This window comes from Cyclopterus lumpus, chromosome 24, assembly GCF_009769545.1.
Source record: "Cyclopterus lumpus isolate fCycLum1 chromosome 24, fCycLum1.pri, whole genome shotgun sequence".
Classification (NCBI taxonomy): Eukaryota; Metazoa; Chordata; class Actinopteri; order Perciformes; family Cyclopteridae; genus Cyclopterus; species Cyclopterus lumpus.
The window spans coordinates 17,220,697-17,239,293 of NC_046989.1; the positions used below are offsets into that span (position 1 = coordinate 17,220,697).

At 43.6% G+C, this 18,597-nt stretch overlaps 1 protein-coding gene across 1 annotated transcript; it reads right to left on the reverse strand.

Moving 5' to 3' along the window:
* Positions 1-971: 971 nt before the first annotated feature.
* LOC117727341 (gamma-crystallin M2-like) lies at positions 972-1,550 on the reverse strand. The gene has a single exon (XM_034527593.1). It carries the CDS (start codon positions 1,548-1,550, stop codon positions 972-974), a length of 579 nt encoding a protein of 192 aa, XP_034383484.1.
* Positions 1,551-18,597: the final 17,047 nt, after the last annotated feature.

Genomic DNA, 18,597 nt, shown 5'->3' on the forward strand with positions numbered 1-18,597 from the left:
TATGCAAAACCAGACAGCACCCTGAGGAGCCATTTGCTTTTGTTGTATCCCAGCAGCCTGCCTGTATGAGGATGCCAAAACTAATGACTGTTATTTGTGCAGACCTACTCTAATTAGGACTGACAGGGAATGATGAGAGATTTTCCACCTGCTAATGTGAGAAAAAGAGCGGACAACGTCAAAGAAAGCAGACCCACCTTGACCTGCAACATAGGAGCCTGATTTCCCACATACAGAGGGACTTTATTAGGATTAATGTAAGGAGCTGCATGGCCAGCCAGCTTTCCAGCATAATGTTGAATTAATTATACAAGCCTAATCGGGGAGAAGCCCCTTTCTATTGGTGTGAAAATGTAATGATTTAAAAAACCATCTGAGTCATTTAATGCAATGTGTTGGCACTATCGTGGCACGTAAATCGGCGTCCAAGTGACGTAAATATTGCCATCACGCCCGTTTGACCGCCGTTTAAAAAAAAAAAGACATATAGAAAATATAAACAGTGACCATTTTTATACTGATATTCTGACAATAAATATCGTCATATTGGCCAGACCTAATCGATGCGTGGGATATTGAATGAAAATCAATTTTTCAGTACTTCATCAAAGTGAAACATCTGATTAAAGTGCCTGCTTTTATTACCCACAGTCCCGAGTAAGCAATTTGTTTGCCTACATCAGTAGGCCGAGGGTATCGGAGAGTATGTAGGAAGGTTCACAAGCTACCTTGTAAAATGGAGGAAGAGGAAAAGAAAGAAGAACAAAGAAAATAATTGATGACAACATTATTATCGTAACAAAGCAGACTTTATTAGGTTTCTTTATCACCCAAACCTTAGTCACATACATCTGTATGTGCAGTTCACTGGTCATCAATCTTTCTCATTCATTCGCTGTATTGCTACAGATGAGTTGCTTTGTCACTCATTATCTAGAACTTGTTTTGAAAACAAATTGCCGCGTCCTCGTCTAGTAGCAGGAATCCGTGATGCGCTTCATGCTCATGAACCTCATGCCGCTCATGCCGCTCATGCCGCTCATGCCGCCCATACCACCCATGCTCATGAAGTTCCTGTACTCTCCGGGCCTCATGTACATCATCCTTCCTCTGTACTGGGCCTGCTCATACATCAGCCAGTGGCCATCCATCACGTTGCAGGACATGCAGTTGGACATGCTGTGGCGGTCCATGACGTTCTCACAGTCCTCCATCAGCTCGTGCATCTGACCCTGGAAGTTGTCCCTCTCGTAGATCCTCATCCTGTAGGAGCCCCTGTGCATGGGGATCATGCGGCAGGACCTGATGCAGTCGCTCATTCCCATCATGCTCTGGTAGTCGGTGTACTCGCCCCTCCTCATGAAGTACTGATTCCCCATGAAGTTGGTGCGGTCGTAGACCACGAAGCAGCCCCGCTCCACCCTGCAGGAGTGGCAGCGGCTCATGTAGGAGGACATGTCAGGGCAGTCGCTCATACACTCGTAGGAGCGGCCCTGGAAGTTCCTGTCCTCGTAGAAGGTGATTCTGTTCATCATGTTGCCGGAGGTCATCTTTGTCAGATGTTGTCAATTGAGGCGATGCTGCTGCTGTTGCTGCACTTGGAGCTGAACTGCTTGCCCACCTGTCAGAAAACCTTCCTTTTTATACCTGACAAGCGGAGGTCCCCTTTGTAAAAAGCGCCTGACTCAGCAACATGCCATAGAAGCCCATGGAGCACTGAGAGTTGTCCACATTTGCAACTGTTCCCCCCCAAAAGAACTGGGGAACACCGTCAGACAAAACCGCTTTTTTTTTTCTTTCAAAAGGGTTAACGCACAAAACAATAACGCCTTTTGTAACACCCGCAAAGGCTCGCATCACCGCAGTGCACAAAACCCATCCTTAGCTTTGGCATGTTTGCTTTGTGTAGGGTTTAGCAGCCAAAGGAGTGTGCCGCATCATCCGTTAATATTGTCAGTGAACATTCGTTGCGCAAAAAGGTTCCCACATTCCAACAAACTCACATTATATACCATCATATATTAAATATTTCGGTCGTGTCACTAAAATGAATGTCATGTGTTGGGGCTATCTATTAACCAAGAGGCTGTTTCAACATGTTTTATCGTTCATACTGACGGCTATATCATTTCATTACATTAGAACAATTAAAAATGAATTCATCACAGTGTGAATTAAAGGAATATTATGTAGGTGTCAAGATGTTTCTTCATCTTTTAAAGTGAAATGAGGTCCGCCGTGATAAAACATTCAGCTGGTGTTTGAGTCTGGTGTCTTGGTAACGACAAGTGTCGCTACTAGTTGATTCTTTGATTCAGGATGGAGGTCTACATGCCTGATTAAGCCCCCTTTGTGGAATCACTCGCTTGGTTTTCATTTACTAAGCAGAGGAGGCATGCAGCAGCTTAACGGGAACAGAAGGAAGTAGGTGGAAACCAGTATACCAAGGATTGTTGCACACTTAATATTTGGCAGTGACTTAACTGGATGTTATGTAGGGAATTGTGGAGCCAAAAACACACTCTGTCCACTGTCTCACACTTCTCACACTGTACTTTGTCTTTAACATTTCTCACATTGGAGGTCTAAAAACATGTTTATTAATGATAAGTTAATAAGTTATAGAACATGATAATATTGAATGGAGGAAAATACTAGAGCTGGCCTTGAAAGTCGATGAAGAATTTCAAGCTGAGATGTTTTTTTCTTCTTGTCAGTCTGCGCATTACATTATGTATTTATATCCTAGGAGGACGAGCACCAGGGTTTTCCACAGGTGGCTTTAGGCTATGGATATGAAAGCAGATGGCACAGCTAAAAGTCACACCCACAAAGCAAAGACAAACGAGACATGGTCTGCCCACACTGAGCACATGTCCGTCCGAGGGTCCTGGAGAGGAGGTTGTGTGAACTTCAAGGCCGGTGCCGCGAACCGCCTTCACGCCTTTTCGATGCGTTATCCCTGTGATTGGCTGGTGACACTTATATGTTGTACCCCGCAACTTGCCCAAGCTTGGTTCAGCCACAGTAACGCCCCCCCCGAATGTCGGTCGTTACGGCGTTATCAGCTGTGACCGGCGTATGAGTGCTGTGCGGCGGGCGGCCTTGAGCTAATCAGTGGAGCCCGCTCACATGCACAAACATGCACTAAAAGGCACGTGCGGTCGTCCTGACTGTGTCACCAAAGCAAGGAGAAGCTCGGATAACAACACACACACAGAGAGAAGATTCCACCTTGTCTTTCCATTTACATAGAACATATTTTTTTTTTCTGCTATATTAACGCGCTTAATGTCATATATTGCTCCTTTAAAAGTGGCAATAGAAATATTGAAAATCAATAAGCCAGACTAGGAAAGCCAACTTATTATACTAGGGACAACTCCAAATGCAAAAGAAAGGCTGCCATTAGCACAGAAGAAGATGTGGGTGACTAAAACACACTCCAGTTCCATGTAAACTTTGACCGTATCACTTTCACTTCTTGTTGGTTGCAGAATTGCTTCGCGCAGCAAGCCGCTCTGCGGCTCAGATGTTTTCCACCCTCGGCCACGACAGCGAAGATGAAAGCGTTTACACCCCTCGTTCATGCAGGACTTGGAGCAAATGAGGCAGATTGTGTTTAAAAAAGAAGAAAAAAGAAAATATTTGACTAAAGATCAGGACTCCCCGAAACACTCAGCGGCTTGGCTTTATGTCGGGGGACGGGGGATGTGTTGCAATCAGCTGACTGAACCATAACAAGTGGATGTTATCACACTGCCAAAAACATTTTGCTGTGTGGCCACCCCATTAAACTCAACAGGGTAGTTAAACTGAATGATGGCAACTCTGGCTGCTGATCCAGGTTGAGCAAATGGCAAAAGTCAGCACAAAATATTCTCCTGCCGTGTTTGCCCACAGAAAGTATAGGATGTGGAAGAGACTGAACAGCGCAGGAGTTCCTGTGCTACGGGGCATGTGTCTCGACTCCGAACATCACTGTCTAAGGTCTGAACTGTGGGCTCAGTGTGTGCGTGGTGGAATTATCATTAAGTCAATAACAGGGAACAGAAAACCTTACGTCTGGAACCTGATTGGCAAAATTAAGCAATTCCAGGTACCATTTCATGCCTATTTATTCTACACACACACACACACACACGTGTCACAGGTTTGACCTGTGTCGTTGCTAATATGTATTAGATTAGATTTTTCTTTCTGCATTCCAGCATGGGACGAGACCCAGGATCATATGTTATATGTTGATTTAATGGATTTCATTAAAACAAATGTGATATGTTATGTCTGTGACTGTACAAATAGACATTCTATCATGTGGTCACGATAAAAAGTTCTGTTATCTCAAGCGATCGTTTGCTGTCGGGACATTCCGTCCAAAGAAACTTTCACCCTCCGACTTTCCCGAACACTTAGATGACAGAATGACGAACCCTTCAGGAGACGAGCCCTCAAAGTGGAAAGCTGGAAGGCTTCTTCCTTCAGCTTCCAGCTGAAACGTTCTCAGGACATTCTGAGGAGAAGCATTGTCATAATAGTGACAAGACTGTTTAATCGGCAAATAGTTCTGGAAAGACACAAAATCATGTGAAAATGGCACCTATTTGCAATCTTGGCCGAGCTAAAATCCTTGTGTGTGTTTTTTAAGGCTCGGGAGCCAAACAAGGTTGAGCAGCACAGCTGTTGGTGCACAATCGGTTCACTGATTAACTGAGCTCTGATAACAAGTGTCCGGCTCAGCGTGCCGAGGGCCCCGACTCACATGCTGTCTTCTCAGTGCGGCAGCAGCAGGGCGACTTAATGTTTACTTGTCATACGGAGTAATTGCTGCTTATTACGCCGCACACAGCTGGAGACCAGGCGGCCTGCCCCGGCAGTCTAACTGTATGTGCAGTTCACTGGTCATCAATCAAATCAGGAACTTCATCTCCCAACAGTTCAGTGAACAGATGTTTTAATGTTCCGCCAGAAACTTTGAATCCTGCATTTGAGTGAAGCACGGAAAGCAGAAATGAGTGTTTGTGTTCATGTTTGTTTTGTACGTGTCCTCGTGGTTGTATAGGGGGGGTGGGGGGTATGTTACTGAGAGTTGTCTCTAAATGTCTCAACTTCTCATCGGGTTGTACAATCCAAAAGGAACTTAGACGCAGTGAAAGCACTTCCTCTGAATACTCATTTGTGTAGTTTCAGAATCCATTTAGCCAAACATGAAACTGAAAAGTCCTGGTGCTTTTTTATTGTCCAATTAATTGTCCAATTCATCCTTTTTTAAAGTATCGTGGAGCTAAAGGTTGCTTTTCTTAATTTAAAAAAGGATACTCAAGGGATAATTTAATATTTCAACAATAATTTCCTGTTAGGTCTTGATAAATATTTTGACAAAAGGACATCTTAAAAGGTTTTAATCAAACATGAGCATCAGTTTATTCTTGGCCTGGGTAAAAAAAAATACTCAGCTAACGAACATTTTCCAGAGCTTTCAACTCTAACTTCACCTCAGGCTTCAGTTGGAAGCTTAAAAACAACAAAATGTGGACCTTGAGTTAAGATAGTTTTGTAAAAATAGAAGTTCAGTCTCACTTTAAGTGTTAATGCAGAATGAAATTGAAGTGTCAGATGACATGAAAAGGGCGAAAAAGGAGTTGCAGCATCACAGTAAAAAAAGGTTGAAATGTAAGTAGAGGTGGAAGCGACAAAAGGAGCTGGAAGTGTCGGTTGAAGTGGAAGTCCTGAAAGTAGTGAAGGTGAAAAGTGTCAAAACGTAAAGACGTCTGTTGAAGAGTGAGCACTGAAAGCAGTTTAAGTATCACGTGAAATATATTTGGTCAAGAAGTTAAGTATTACATGAAGCTTAAGTACTGAAAGTGGTTGACACTTCACTTTGAGGTACAGAAGTTTTAAAGTTTTGGATGTAGGTATGTATGCTTTTTTTTTCAAATGTGTTATGCTGCACTGCAGAACAAGCATGAAGCGTAACCAGTAGAGTTGAGGAAGTACTGGAAGGACATAAACACAAAAAGGAGATGAGGTCTCTACTCACTTTGATTGGCATCTTTGGCTAAACCATGCTGTTTCTGGCCTATAGTCTGCATTATCAGGAGCTGTATGCATAGCTTCCACTGACTCGTGACTTGGGTTTGAAAAAGAATGAATAAATACAGTAGAAACGGATGAAATTTTCAAAGAAAAAGTGTGTTTTAATGTTTTTTATCATTTTTTTTATTATGCTAAAATGGTAGTTAAAGTGGAAGTCCTACAAGGATTTGAAGTTTCAGTTTATGTCTGATTCAGTTTATGTGAAACGGCCGCCAGAAGTCTAAATGTGGAGGTGATACAACTTTAACAATCAGTTGAAGTGGGTGGCTGAAAAGAAGTTCCAGTTCAAGTGTAAACATTGATAGGAGTGTAAATACTTTTTGCCTTTTTGCTAACGCGGTGACGACACAAAAAGTGGTCCACGGGGATTGCACATTCATACCTTCAGTCTATCAGACACAGAACTTACAATCCTGAATGTAATCTAAAATTAAATGTCTCACATATGTCTGACTACGTTTATCCGTCTTCTATCTTTGACGTAAAGGGTGCAGCGAGATAGCTCGCTGCTACAGAGCAAATAGGTCCAACCAGCGGGGCAGCGAGCAGTCGAGCCCGAGCAGGTTCAGCGCTCCCGGGGCGCAGCGTCCGCAGAGGTCTCAGAGCATCAGCGGCTCATGTGCTCAGTGCCGGATCGACCATAGAGGCTCAGCCAGCCGTTCCTAATGAGGGCGCTCGGTGACGTCTGTGCTGATTGTCCGCCGCTCCTCTCGTCGGGAATGAGTGTTGACAGTCGCATTGTGTCGTGAATGCAGCTTGACCCCTCGGGGGTCAGGGGTAGAGTTGCACCATGATGTCACGGGTCAGCACATGTTGCCTCTAAAGTGTGAGAGAAGGCCGGTCCAGAAGTGCTTTACTTAAAGGAAAAATTTCCATCGCATTTTCAGTGAAGAGAATACAAATTTAAATGTTAGACTTTGAATTGTGAGGCTCTTTGTTTTGGGGGGGGGGATGAATATTTTTTTGTAAGTCTAGCTAAAATAAAGGATCAGTTGTTGATTTTTTTGCACCTCGCCTTATGCAATCAGAATAGGGATTGTGCTTTATTTACCCTCTTAAGCGCTGTTTGCACAGGTGTATTATTTCTTGGGGGCCTCTCGTAATTTGTAATAAAGTGCAGAGGTCGTCTGATCTTAATCCTGTGCAAATCTGCCATGCCCGTAATTTGTCAAGTAGAAGTTCCACTGCAAATCACTTACATATTCTACCGAACACACAGGTCATGTGATATAGGAGTCCCCTGAAAATCTCAGTTATTTTGGGTCATAGATTTCTTTTCAGATGGCGTTTGTACAAAACGTGAGTTACGTTACAGGTGTTTTTAGTCAAACCACGATTTATTTCCTACCCAAGTGGTTGTGTTGCCTAAACCCAACCCCCTTTGCCAAGATACTAGGGAAAAGGCTGCCCCTGTTGTCCTTATAGTGGCTTGGGGGGGGGGGGGGGGGGGGGGGGGGGGGGGGGGGGGGGGGGGCCTCTGTAAAACATGACGAGTAGGGATGATATCAAGTGGTGAAGGAGAACATTTGTATCATAGTTGTATCTGTAGTATGCCTCTAGATTAAGGATGCAAAGAGTATAACAAGCACCGGAGAGTCACAATGTGATCAACATGTCTTTTCTTTCATTATTGCTAATGAATTCAACGTTTTATTTGTCATTTTTCATTGGAGAAGTTACACTGACCTAATCTAAGTGTTTTTTTCAGTCATCCAGTAAAACTAAATGGGAATAGCCTTGAACCCAGTGAACTCTCAGGGGATTCAGCTATCTACCTGTCATGTTCCTGACACAGCTTCAGCTCATGGATAAGATAAGCATCTACTTTGCATGTGTGACCACCGACCCCCTTCCGCTGGCACCGCTCATTACACTGGAGGTATTGTTTGCATGGGTATGCATCTGCACACAAGCACGTATATATATAGGTACAAAGGAACGCATGTCCACCAGTGTGGGCTTGCTGTGTTTTGGTTCATGACACTGTTTACTTGTGAAGAGGGCTGGATGGTGACATCAGTCAGTGACTTGGACTGTCTGACACTTGGGTCAAGGGCTGAAATTGTCAAATCTTTATGCACAGTATAGTGACAGGACGATTCCTAGCACTTTGAACGGAGGTCACGTATCTCAAAAAGTAACAGTCTGCTGTGGCTATTCATGCTCCCCAGAGGATGCATCCTACATTCAAAGGAAATTGGAAGCTCCAGAAAGAAGAATTACAGTCATGTTGGCGAGTTCTGCAGCTCAGGATTTGCTGACTGTCTTATTGTATGGAAGTTTATGAGAAAATGACCCTACTTCTTACTTCATTTGCTAGTTTCAAGTAGGAGGGAGGGCTACCTTGTGATCAAGTAGTCACTACCAGAGTCCAGCACGGCATCTCTACGTCACTCCTCCGCAGTCCAAACATGGTCACTTCCATTCACCGGTTGCAAAAAGCCAAGATGGAGCCGGCCAAAAACCAACCGGCCAAAATGCCAAACACAAGGCTTCGAAAAGTCCAAAAAGCAATGGCCGATTCAAATTCTAATATACAGTCTATGGTCAATACACAAAAGGCCTCCTCTCGGTGCTATTATAGTGACTGCTGTTGACCAACAGGCACAATATGAAGAGTAAGAATGAGATGAGGTTGCAGATCTGCTTATTACCCTCCAAACTGGCTTTTTCAAAAAGTGATGCCCCTATTCTGGATTGGAAAATAAATGTAATACAGGCAGTAATTATGTTTGGCAAAGCAAATTAATGGATTTATAACACAAATGACCTCATGCTCCTAGCATTGTTCAGCACTGTCTTTCCTAAAATAAAACACTGTTGAGCACTGGAGGGACATGAGCTGGAGCTCTTTGTGGTAACTACAGTTTAAAATGTCTCATCTTCCGATGGCAAAACCTGGCAACACAGCGGTTCCACGCTGGCACAGAGAGGGTGGCAGTGGAAAGAAAACTGTGCTGTTCCTCATCCTTCACTTGGTAACTGTAATTACATGCCCACATCCTGATGTGAAGCAGATATGCACCAAGAGCTTTTAATAGGCTGTGCAGGGAGCAGGAGGAACAGCCATTCATTCAAGATGCTGAGTGTGCAGGAAGCGTCCACCGCAGCTCCTGGTGCACCTCATGCTGCCAACCTTAAGTTTTAGGACTGAGATATCTGTCCCATGGTACACTTTCTCTGCCACCAGAACAAAGTGACAGATCAAGTGGAGCAAGTAGAAATGTGTTTGATCTTTGTCTGGATTTACTTTAGATGAAATAGCAAGGTGCAGCGTTTAATTTTTCTGTCACGGTTTGTGCTTTTGTTGCGCGAAAAATAATGGCAATGCTAACGATGCAGCCTAAAATGCGGAATCACGTAAATATTTAATTTATCAACTTATTAACACTATGCAGCAACCCAAAACGTCAACATGCGTCACTCTCTACCCAGTCCGTAGATCCTGCCCGATCGGTACCGTGCATGTACAACTCTCAACAGAAAGTCCGACCAGCTCTGGAAGGACCAATCGCTACGTCCGCTGAAGGGCTAGCCAACTCTCTTCTTTCTCACCTTAGCCAGAGTTGACAAAATGTCCCACCAGTAAAATGTCAAATGTGTTTTTAACGCACTGGTATCGGATAGGTACTCGGCATTGGCTGAGACTCAAGTTCAGATATCAGAATCGGTAAGATGGTATTGGAACATCTCAACTTCACAGCCTTTTCAAACCCGGAACAGCTTTTAAGCTATTTAAAGCAAATTGTTTGCTGACTTGCAAATGGAAAATGCTCCCCAACTGTCTAAGCAGAGCAAAAAGTAGCCAAACGGTGGTTGGAAAAGAGGATATAATGCTATGATTAGACCTACTTTTTCTCTATTTGCAGAAGTAAACTTCCTCGGTAATTACAGAGGTAATATTCCAGTTTCCTCTCATGTGTTATGATTGAAGAAATAATAGAACTGGATGAGCTCATAATTTGAAGAGGCAACATGACCTCATTGGTAAAGCTCAACGTCACTGCAAACAGAATTATTTTTGTAATACGGAGAGAATATCTGGCTCTGTTATCACTGTATGTAGTCTACACGTTCTCTCTGCGCTGGAAAACAAGCCAGTTTAGTGTGAAATCGTCCACAAAGAATGCAGCGCTCCAACAGTGTTTCCAGAAGAGGACTTACGGGACCATGTGTGGCACAGTCAGACTGATAGACTTGACTCCTTACAAAACCACAGCAATGCAGACGCGGGTTTCATTTTCCCAGGCTCCTTGTGCACTCAAAGACCGAGTACATAGAACTAAGCAGGACATGTCTAACAATTTAAAGCAAAGTGTCGTATTTTCTGAAGTTTGTCCTGAAACAATACTCACATTCCCATAGATGTGTTTTGACAGAGAGTTAGTGCTCACTTTAAATTTCCCTTCTCTTTGCACTGGCCCTGCAGAGATCCATTGCTAAGTTAATTCCAGTGGGAGACAAAGTCCACAAATCTTGCTCTGTGCTAAAATGCACTCGGAAATTCAGCAGAAGCTAATGTGTGGGAGTTGGAGAAATGATGGCGTCGATGTGTGAGTACTTTATCATAGACCGTAAATATGATAGATACATTTTTTTGAAAGAACAAGTGCACACACTGCTGTGCCTCGCGCTTGGCGAGTTTTATGTACACCAGAAATTGGGCAAATAAATTGGCTAAATTACAAACATGTGAAATCACTAGTTATCAAGTCAGCCATGAGAAGCGCCAAAGGCCTGAGCAACCAACATTTTCTAACATGACGTGGAAGATGAGTAGAGCACAAATATCTTCTCTTCTCTTATTGGAAAGAAGTACCTCCCACCCTCATCCCCAGAATCTGGGAAATTGTGACTTCTTCCCCTATTATTTCCATGCCCTCAATTCAGCTTGTCAAAGGGCACATTCCTTTCCAGCTGAGCAGGGGGGGGGGGGGGGGGGGGGTGTTGCCCCAAAAGATTAGTCCTCTTCTCACCCTCCTCCTGGAAAAGTAGAGCTGTGCCGATGCTCTCTGAATTCTTCCGTGGGTTGTCTTGGTGTGAGTGCTTTATAAGTCGGGGTTTTTTCTTGTCGTTCTGGCATTCCATGTATCCCCACAGAGAACACTCACTTCCTGTGTGCGGCGGCCGGGTCGCACATGCTCCCAAGACAAATCCCGTTTGGATCAGTGGAAGATATGCCTCTTGTGAAAATGAGAAATAAGTGGATCAACCAGCTTGATTCAGACAGCTGTTAAATGGCACTTTCCAGTTCACTCCCATCATCCACTTGCTTTAGACACGGTAATAAAAAGCCTGCAGAAACACTAATTTCCTCTGGGGATTGCTTTGGATCTCCCCCAAAACTGCAACGGCTCACTGAAAAGCGTTCTGTCAGGAGACTGATTCTGATAATTTTTCTAAACTTTTGCACCTCATTTAAATCATATGTCTTGGTGTTTTTGCCTCCTTGAACTCATTATCTCTCAGTAAGCTTTATTTTTTGTGCTCATTTCTACTATGTTCTCAAGGACCTCGTTTATTTGCATTGACTCGCACCTTATCAAAACAATATTTTATTGGCTCTTTTATACCATCATTAACTGCCTTCTCCTCACTACTCTTTACCGGCTGGTAAGAGGATGCAAGTGAAAGACAACTTCTTCGGACTTCAATCCAGCATTACAGCAGTTGTCCATGAAAACAGGGCTCGAGGATAACAAGGTCTGCTCGTCCCAAAATAATCAACAAAATTCTCATTTTGGTGAATCATTGGTGCCAAGATATCACTGCTGTGGCGTGATATCTTAAGGGCCAGGAAAGGTGAATGTCATTTAAGAAAAACTTTCTTTAACATGCCTATAGTACATGAATTGCCTCCCAGATTCAGCGTTTCCTCGTGCATCTCACCGTGCGATCTGTACAATGAGTTCACACAAACCGGAGGAAATCCGTTGTCACGTCATGTGAGCTGGGAGCGTTTACTTGGATGTCGGCCCTAACCAGCTCTGTAAAATGAATAATATGAGTGAGGCTTGTTAAAGCCTCTCCAGGGCTGGAGTACTGTGGGATCACATGCATGAAAATCATCCCAGCACATGTTAGGGAAGAGAGATGGAGTCTCTTTGCATTCCTCCAGGTTCCTTATGTTTGGAATATCTTTGCATAGTTTTTGCAGTGCAGCATGTGTTTCACCAGAAATTCTCTTTTTGCTTTACACACAGTCCAAATTCCCGGACTGAATTGACTCACCGCCAACGGCCAAAACAAACCTGGATACAAAACATATTTCTTTTCATTTTTTTTGTCGAGCTCTACGTGTACTGGTAATGGTTCTAACACTTTGCAGTCTGTCTATGAAGATTTACAGGCACCTGGAATTGTCATGAAGTGGATTTCCATTATGATTCCAGCCCATTCCATTTTACAGTCCATTAAAGAGTCTCAGACTCCCTTGGCATCTTTCCTTTGACTGTATTGTATATCCGAATCTTTGGTCTCTAGTTTAACGGCAGTGAACTGTCACAGTCAGATGAATATGCTGCTCACAGTGTTCAAGTTTGCAGAGACATAAATCACCTTGCTTCATTTGAAGAACTTGCACACTGAGGGGCAGCTGATAGCTAACTGCTATTTGCCCAGTCTTAAGGTCAGATTCAATAAAGACTAATAATATTACAGCAAAACACGGCCATCGAGTTTTTCCCTTTTTTTCCCCTCATTCATTCAAAGTATAAATGGGCTTGAGGCCAGTGTATCGTCTGGGACTGGGCCATACCCGGCCATTAATGAAGAAAAGATCTTGTTTTTAATAGTCCTTTGAGACATTTTTACTTAAATAATGATTTAAATCTATTGTTTTCCTCTCAATCTCACCCCCACTCCCCCAATTATTTATTTATTTGTCACTTTATCCCAAAATAAGTTAGTTTGAGCGAACACCCATTTTATAAATGTGCCAGAGTTACCACTAACTCTATAAAGACGCTAATAATTTTGGGTGTGACTTTTAGCATTAATCTTTGTGAATTGGACTGTTCTTGCAATAATGCAAATTCCGTATATTATATATTGGTGAAAGTTTTGACCTGCTTTTCAATGAAGTCAGGGGTTCACCAAAGTCATAAGGGTTCTTCCTCTGGGGACATTGTCTGACTTTCTTTGCCCTTTTTATTTTGACACGAGCACCAACTAAAAGCCTCAAATAAAAAGAAGATAGGGGCATCATATTAGCTGTGTATCTTCCTCCCACTCGTAAAATGAAATGATAAAGAAAGCTGTCAGCACGAGGCTCCCTTTCACCGAGATCCTAATTAAGGCGATGATGGAGCTGCCCTGAGGATGGCGGGGATGCTGCTGTTTGATGGCGCCTCTAACTCCTCACGATGATTTCCCAAAGGAGCGCTCTGATTAGGTAAGATGTTGTAACAGCCCGCCTGTTAAACAGATGTCCGCAGATATTGAGCTAATGAATGAGGCGGGTGACGGCCTCGGGCAGCCCACTGCTGTCACCCTGAAGCACACGTCTCGTCTCGGCCCGCCGCCTTTGAAAGTGGCGCTTGCAGCAGGAGCGTTGACCTCTGATGGTTGACCCGTCGTCATAAAGGAACCGCAATAAAGCCTAGATCACAGCTCCGATACCTCGGGGCCTTGTGGAGGCGTTTAAGGAGGATTTTTTTCCAGTAGAAATTCCCTGGTGACGGCGTGGTGTTATTGTTAGCAGACGCTGGTGTGGAGGAGTCTCACTTTGCGAAATGATCCTCCGTCTTTTTAATCTTTTACAAAATTGAAGTGGTTCTTTGTTTATCTTTGTATCCGCCATCACCTGTGTCTTTGTTCCAAGGACATAAAGACACCGTTACAAATGATGGAATGGCAGCGATATTCTTAAATCAGACTCTGCCTCCAGCTATATTCTATAATGCAGGCAACATTTCTTTCGAGTCCCTTTTATCAGTCCCCTCAGATTTGAGTCGCCTATCAGTGGCGTCCCAGCTGAGAAGGCCCTCAGATCTTTGAAGGCCAGAGATCAGGCTGAGGACAACACTGCCTTACATTTCCATTCACAAGAATAAATTTTCAGCAGATTATCTGCTGAGCTCCAATTTCAGCCACTTAACCTCTCAACTCAAATTAAACTTGGCCGATCCTGAGGTTAAGCCACTTGTACCTCTGCTGGCGAGAGACTTCCATTGGTATTATGTAAGAACAGTATGTATATGGTTACCAGAAGTACATCAGATGCTGTAAGAAAAACTGTTTAAACTACTGAATTGTGTTTTCCACTTTAAAACCCCAAAACTAGTTTTTGGCGAAGTAGGCTTTCTTACAATATCAATGGAATATTCTTATATTTATTTAATTTTGTAATAGCTCAACATTGTGGTCAAACCCAAATTGTCTCTGGGTGGCACAAAGTGAAAAAAAGACTTGTTTGGGGAAGTTTCTGCTTTCGCTAAGAGTTGATGCTAAACCTGGGTCTCCATGAGTTCACTAATGTACAGACACATGACAACAAATGAAAAGGATATGGAGGGCAAATAACTACACTTCCTGACTTTCTGGTAGGTTAAGGGACCAGCCAGTAAGCCGTCTCAAACATGGACACTATTTGTGCTATGGTTAGATATATAGAAAAAAGGCACTTTAAGTTCATCATTTGGGAAAAAGCTCCTGGCTTTCTTTCTGAGAGTGAGAAAAAGCAATACTGCATTCCTGTCTGTGCGTCAGCTGGTGTTTAGCCTAGCTTAGCATAAAGGCAGGAAGCAGGGGGGAAACGGCTTGCATAGCTCTGTTCAAAATGAGAAAAAAAGAAATACACCAACACATGAACAGAAATGTGGGAAATCACAGTTTGCGTTTTAAGATGTCGTTGACAATATTTTAATAGTTTCCGACGACTTACTTGTTTGAAGAAGGTCAAAGTGATGTGACACTAGCTGTCACATGACTCTCACCGAATTTTAAACAAACTTCTGAAATTGTCAAAAAGAAAAAATGCAAATAAATGATGCGACTTCCATAAAATGGTTTAGTGAGTGAATTAGGATAGATATAGTGTTGTCAGAAATTGGCGCTGTAGGCCTATAGGTACATTGTTTACATCTCATCCACCCCTGGGCCTTCCTGACGAGGAGCTTTTTGACTACCTCAGCCACCCCTGGATTCTACATGGAGGAGGTGTTGGTTGGGCTCAGGAGTTTATCAGAGTGCTTTCTTTCCACCACTCAACGTTACTCTCAGTCCATGTCAGCAACTTTCCTCCTCTCCCTAAGATTTCAGGACTAAAATTCCAGATGAAATAGCTCTCGGCTGATATCGTCACCTGATTAAAGTGCATCAGTGAGAATAAATCTCCACAGGCAGCCGAGCAGACAGAAAAGGGGGGAAGGAGAGAAACAGTCTAGATGACATACAAGAAGAGAGGGGGCTGAAGTTCATTGTATGAAAGTGAGGGGGGGGGGGAGCCAAAATTCCTTGCATCCCTCAGGTCATTTTGCGGTTTTGGGTCCAGTGAAACTCCTCAGTTTCACTGTCCTCATGGCCAGCTTTTCAAATAGGCTCAAGGTTTTTGGTTTGGAAGCTTGCGAGGACATCACTCATCACATTATGAGTTACAGACGAATGAAGTGCAGACATTCTGTTTATTCTAAGTTCAACAACTAGGCCATGTGAAGGGAAATTCTGTCAATTCAAGTCAAAATGTAATGTGTATATATATATATATATATATATATATATATATATGTGTGTGTATATATATATATCTTAATTTATATATTTAATCTCATGTCGGTGGCTTGTAGCTTGCTAACAGACACAACTGGCGTTACTAACTATAGTTTTTGTACAATAGGTTTTCAGACCTTTTTATTTTCAAAGTACTGAAAATAAAAAGGTTTTTTCTTTTTCTTTGCCACGAATCTGAAAAAAACCTTAATAGATAGCTATTGTTTCCAATTATTTTAACAAATTAAAAAAGGTAAAGCGCTCGTTCATTCTCTAATGTTGACAAAAGATTAATAAATTCACTCCATTGGTAGTTTCTTCCGGGAATGTATGTGTTAAGAAAGAAAAAGCCACATTTTTAATTGAACTGTCATGCAGTGCATTGCTGCCGTCAGGACGCATTTAGCCTAGATTAGCACTAAGACTGTTAGCAGGTGGCTCATCCAAAGTGAAAACATATTCTTATGAACACCTCTGAAGTTCTGTTGTCCAGGACCGACAGCTTCACCCAGCCCCCGGTCCGCATCGGATTGATCATGCTGGAGCTATTTCTTCAGGTTTGAGGCTGATGTTTAGATTAGATTGGCATAAAAAGTTCCACGGATTGTTGTTTTTAATTGAGAGAAAGAATACTGGTTATTTAGAGAGCTTTAGGGGCTCGCTAAGTGATTTTGTTGTTGTTGTTTTGTTTACCTTGTTAGCCGCAGCTTCCTGTCTCTATGCTAAGCAAGGCTAACCATGTCCCCTCTCCTGCTTGATATGGGCTTGATATCGATATTCTCATCTTACTATCGCGAAGAAAGTTGATAAAACAAGTTTAGTTTTGACGGACGCCGTGTTTGAGTTTGACAGGACCATGTGCAGAAATTGAGCATGTGCAGAAATTCATTCCCCTTTTCATATGCTGTCTCTTCATCTAACCTGAGACACATGCAGTCTTATGCTGTATGCATGCCAGGCCTGTCTCACTCTGGCAACACTCCCCTGATGAGTTGTCCAGATGATCCCGTCTGTCTTCAAGCAGCCACCACTGCATGCTTTACTCAGGATACCTTTTCAGTTTAGCGCCAGCCGCACGATAGAAACCGTCACCGACGCTCCCACTCGGATCGCTGTGAATGTACATCTCCTTGTAGTGCTGCGGGACACGATGATAGCAAGCGGAAGGGGCAAAGTGTGAAATGACCAAATAAAAAAAGAAATGTAGTCTTGTTCCGAGCTCAGGGTGTGACTGTCCCGTTGTTGTTGTCGAAGTGGGCATTGATAAATAGCAAGGTTTATTTGTGCTTGTTTCTTCAGTCCCCTGCCGTTTCTCTGTGTTGTTGCCTGGCTACAGCCTCCCTCAGAACATGGCATATTTGTATCACAGTGTCCTGTGTGTTCTGCGTCCTCTCCTTGGTTACTGTGTGTTTTATGCTCCCACAATACATGCTGGAAGATGCTCAGCCAATTCATGATAGCGTACCCGCAGCAACACATTGTCTCATTTTGTTTGTCCTGCAGCAAGGTTTCTGTTTTGTTTTTTAATCCCGGAATGTGTTTTGCCTATCACCATTTGTTAGCGTAAGGCCTCCAGGACAATCGCACACCTGCAGTCCCGATAAGCAACACGGCCATTAGCTTTGGGACAATGGCGTCATCGGTGCTAATGGTGGGCGTTTCCCCCCACCAGTCACAGTTGGAGTTGTTGATGAACGAAGGTCCTGGTGACGCATCCTCGCTCTGATTTATTCAGACGTTTATTAATTAGCCATTTCAGATAATTGACTCCTGGCTATTAATGGCTACTTTTAGGATTCCCCGTGTGGAGCCGCAAGGTGGACCACTTCAGAATAATCACGGGCCTTCAATGCAGGCGCCACTTTAAAATGGATAGCAGCTTTGCAAAGCGTGACAGCCTAAAAGACAACAGCCTGCCCGGGCCCGGCGGTGTGCAGACAGCAGGGCACGGGGCCGCACTCCAACTGATTACCTGAACCACAGGCGGACATCATGCTCTCATCCTTCTCTCTCATCTCCTTCCGCCCATCTCTCGATCCGCCCGTGTTTCCTTCACATCGTCCATCAACCCCCTCCCCCGCCTTCCCCTCTCAGAGCAGAGGCCCGGCTGCACACCGCGGGAGAAGAAGCCACTTAGCAGATAATGACGCTCTGCCCCAACAGCCCGTGACACAAACCAGGCAAGTGGGCATGGAGAGGGAGCATGCCCATCTGCCACGGCCTCATCGTTCCGAATATGCCATGCGTATCCATGGGAGACCAGCAGGGGGTTTGTGGGAAGTGAGGAAGCAAACAGGCTGCTGGGCAGCCTTCAGCGCACACTATTGTAGCATGGAGATGCAATTAGAAATAAACAAAGACCCTTTACACTGTGGCGTTAATATCCGTCTTCATACGCACATAGAAATATTAGACCAAAATATATTCATATACACACACATATATATATATATATATATATACACATATATATATTGTAGCGACCCTGTAAAGAGGGCTTTGTACAGCAACCCCTCCTCTCTAGCAATCGCAGGCATGATGGTCAAGGTGCGTGCCTGTGATTGGTGGAACGGAGGGGGAGGCGGGGTTTGGACCTGTCTGGGGGACAGGAGGGAGTTAAGTGCGTGTGACGGGAACCGTGTTGTTGTAAAAGTGTCGGTGCTGGTAGCAAGTGAGTGTCTCATGAACGGCTGTCAATAAAGCGTGCCTCCAAGGACAATAACCAGTCTCCGTGTGATAAACAAACGTAGCGAAACGTTACATTGGGGTCAGAAGTGACTTCGGACGGACAAG

Coding starts and splice junctions, on each gene's coding strand:
- LOC117727341 (XM_034527593.1), bottom strand. CDS start 1,550: ATGACCTCCGGCAACATGATGAACAGAATCACCTTCTACGAGGACAGG.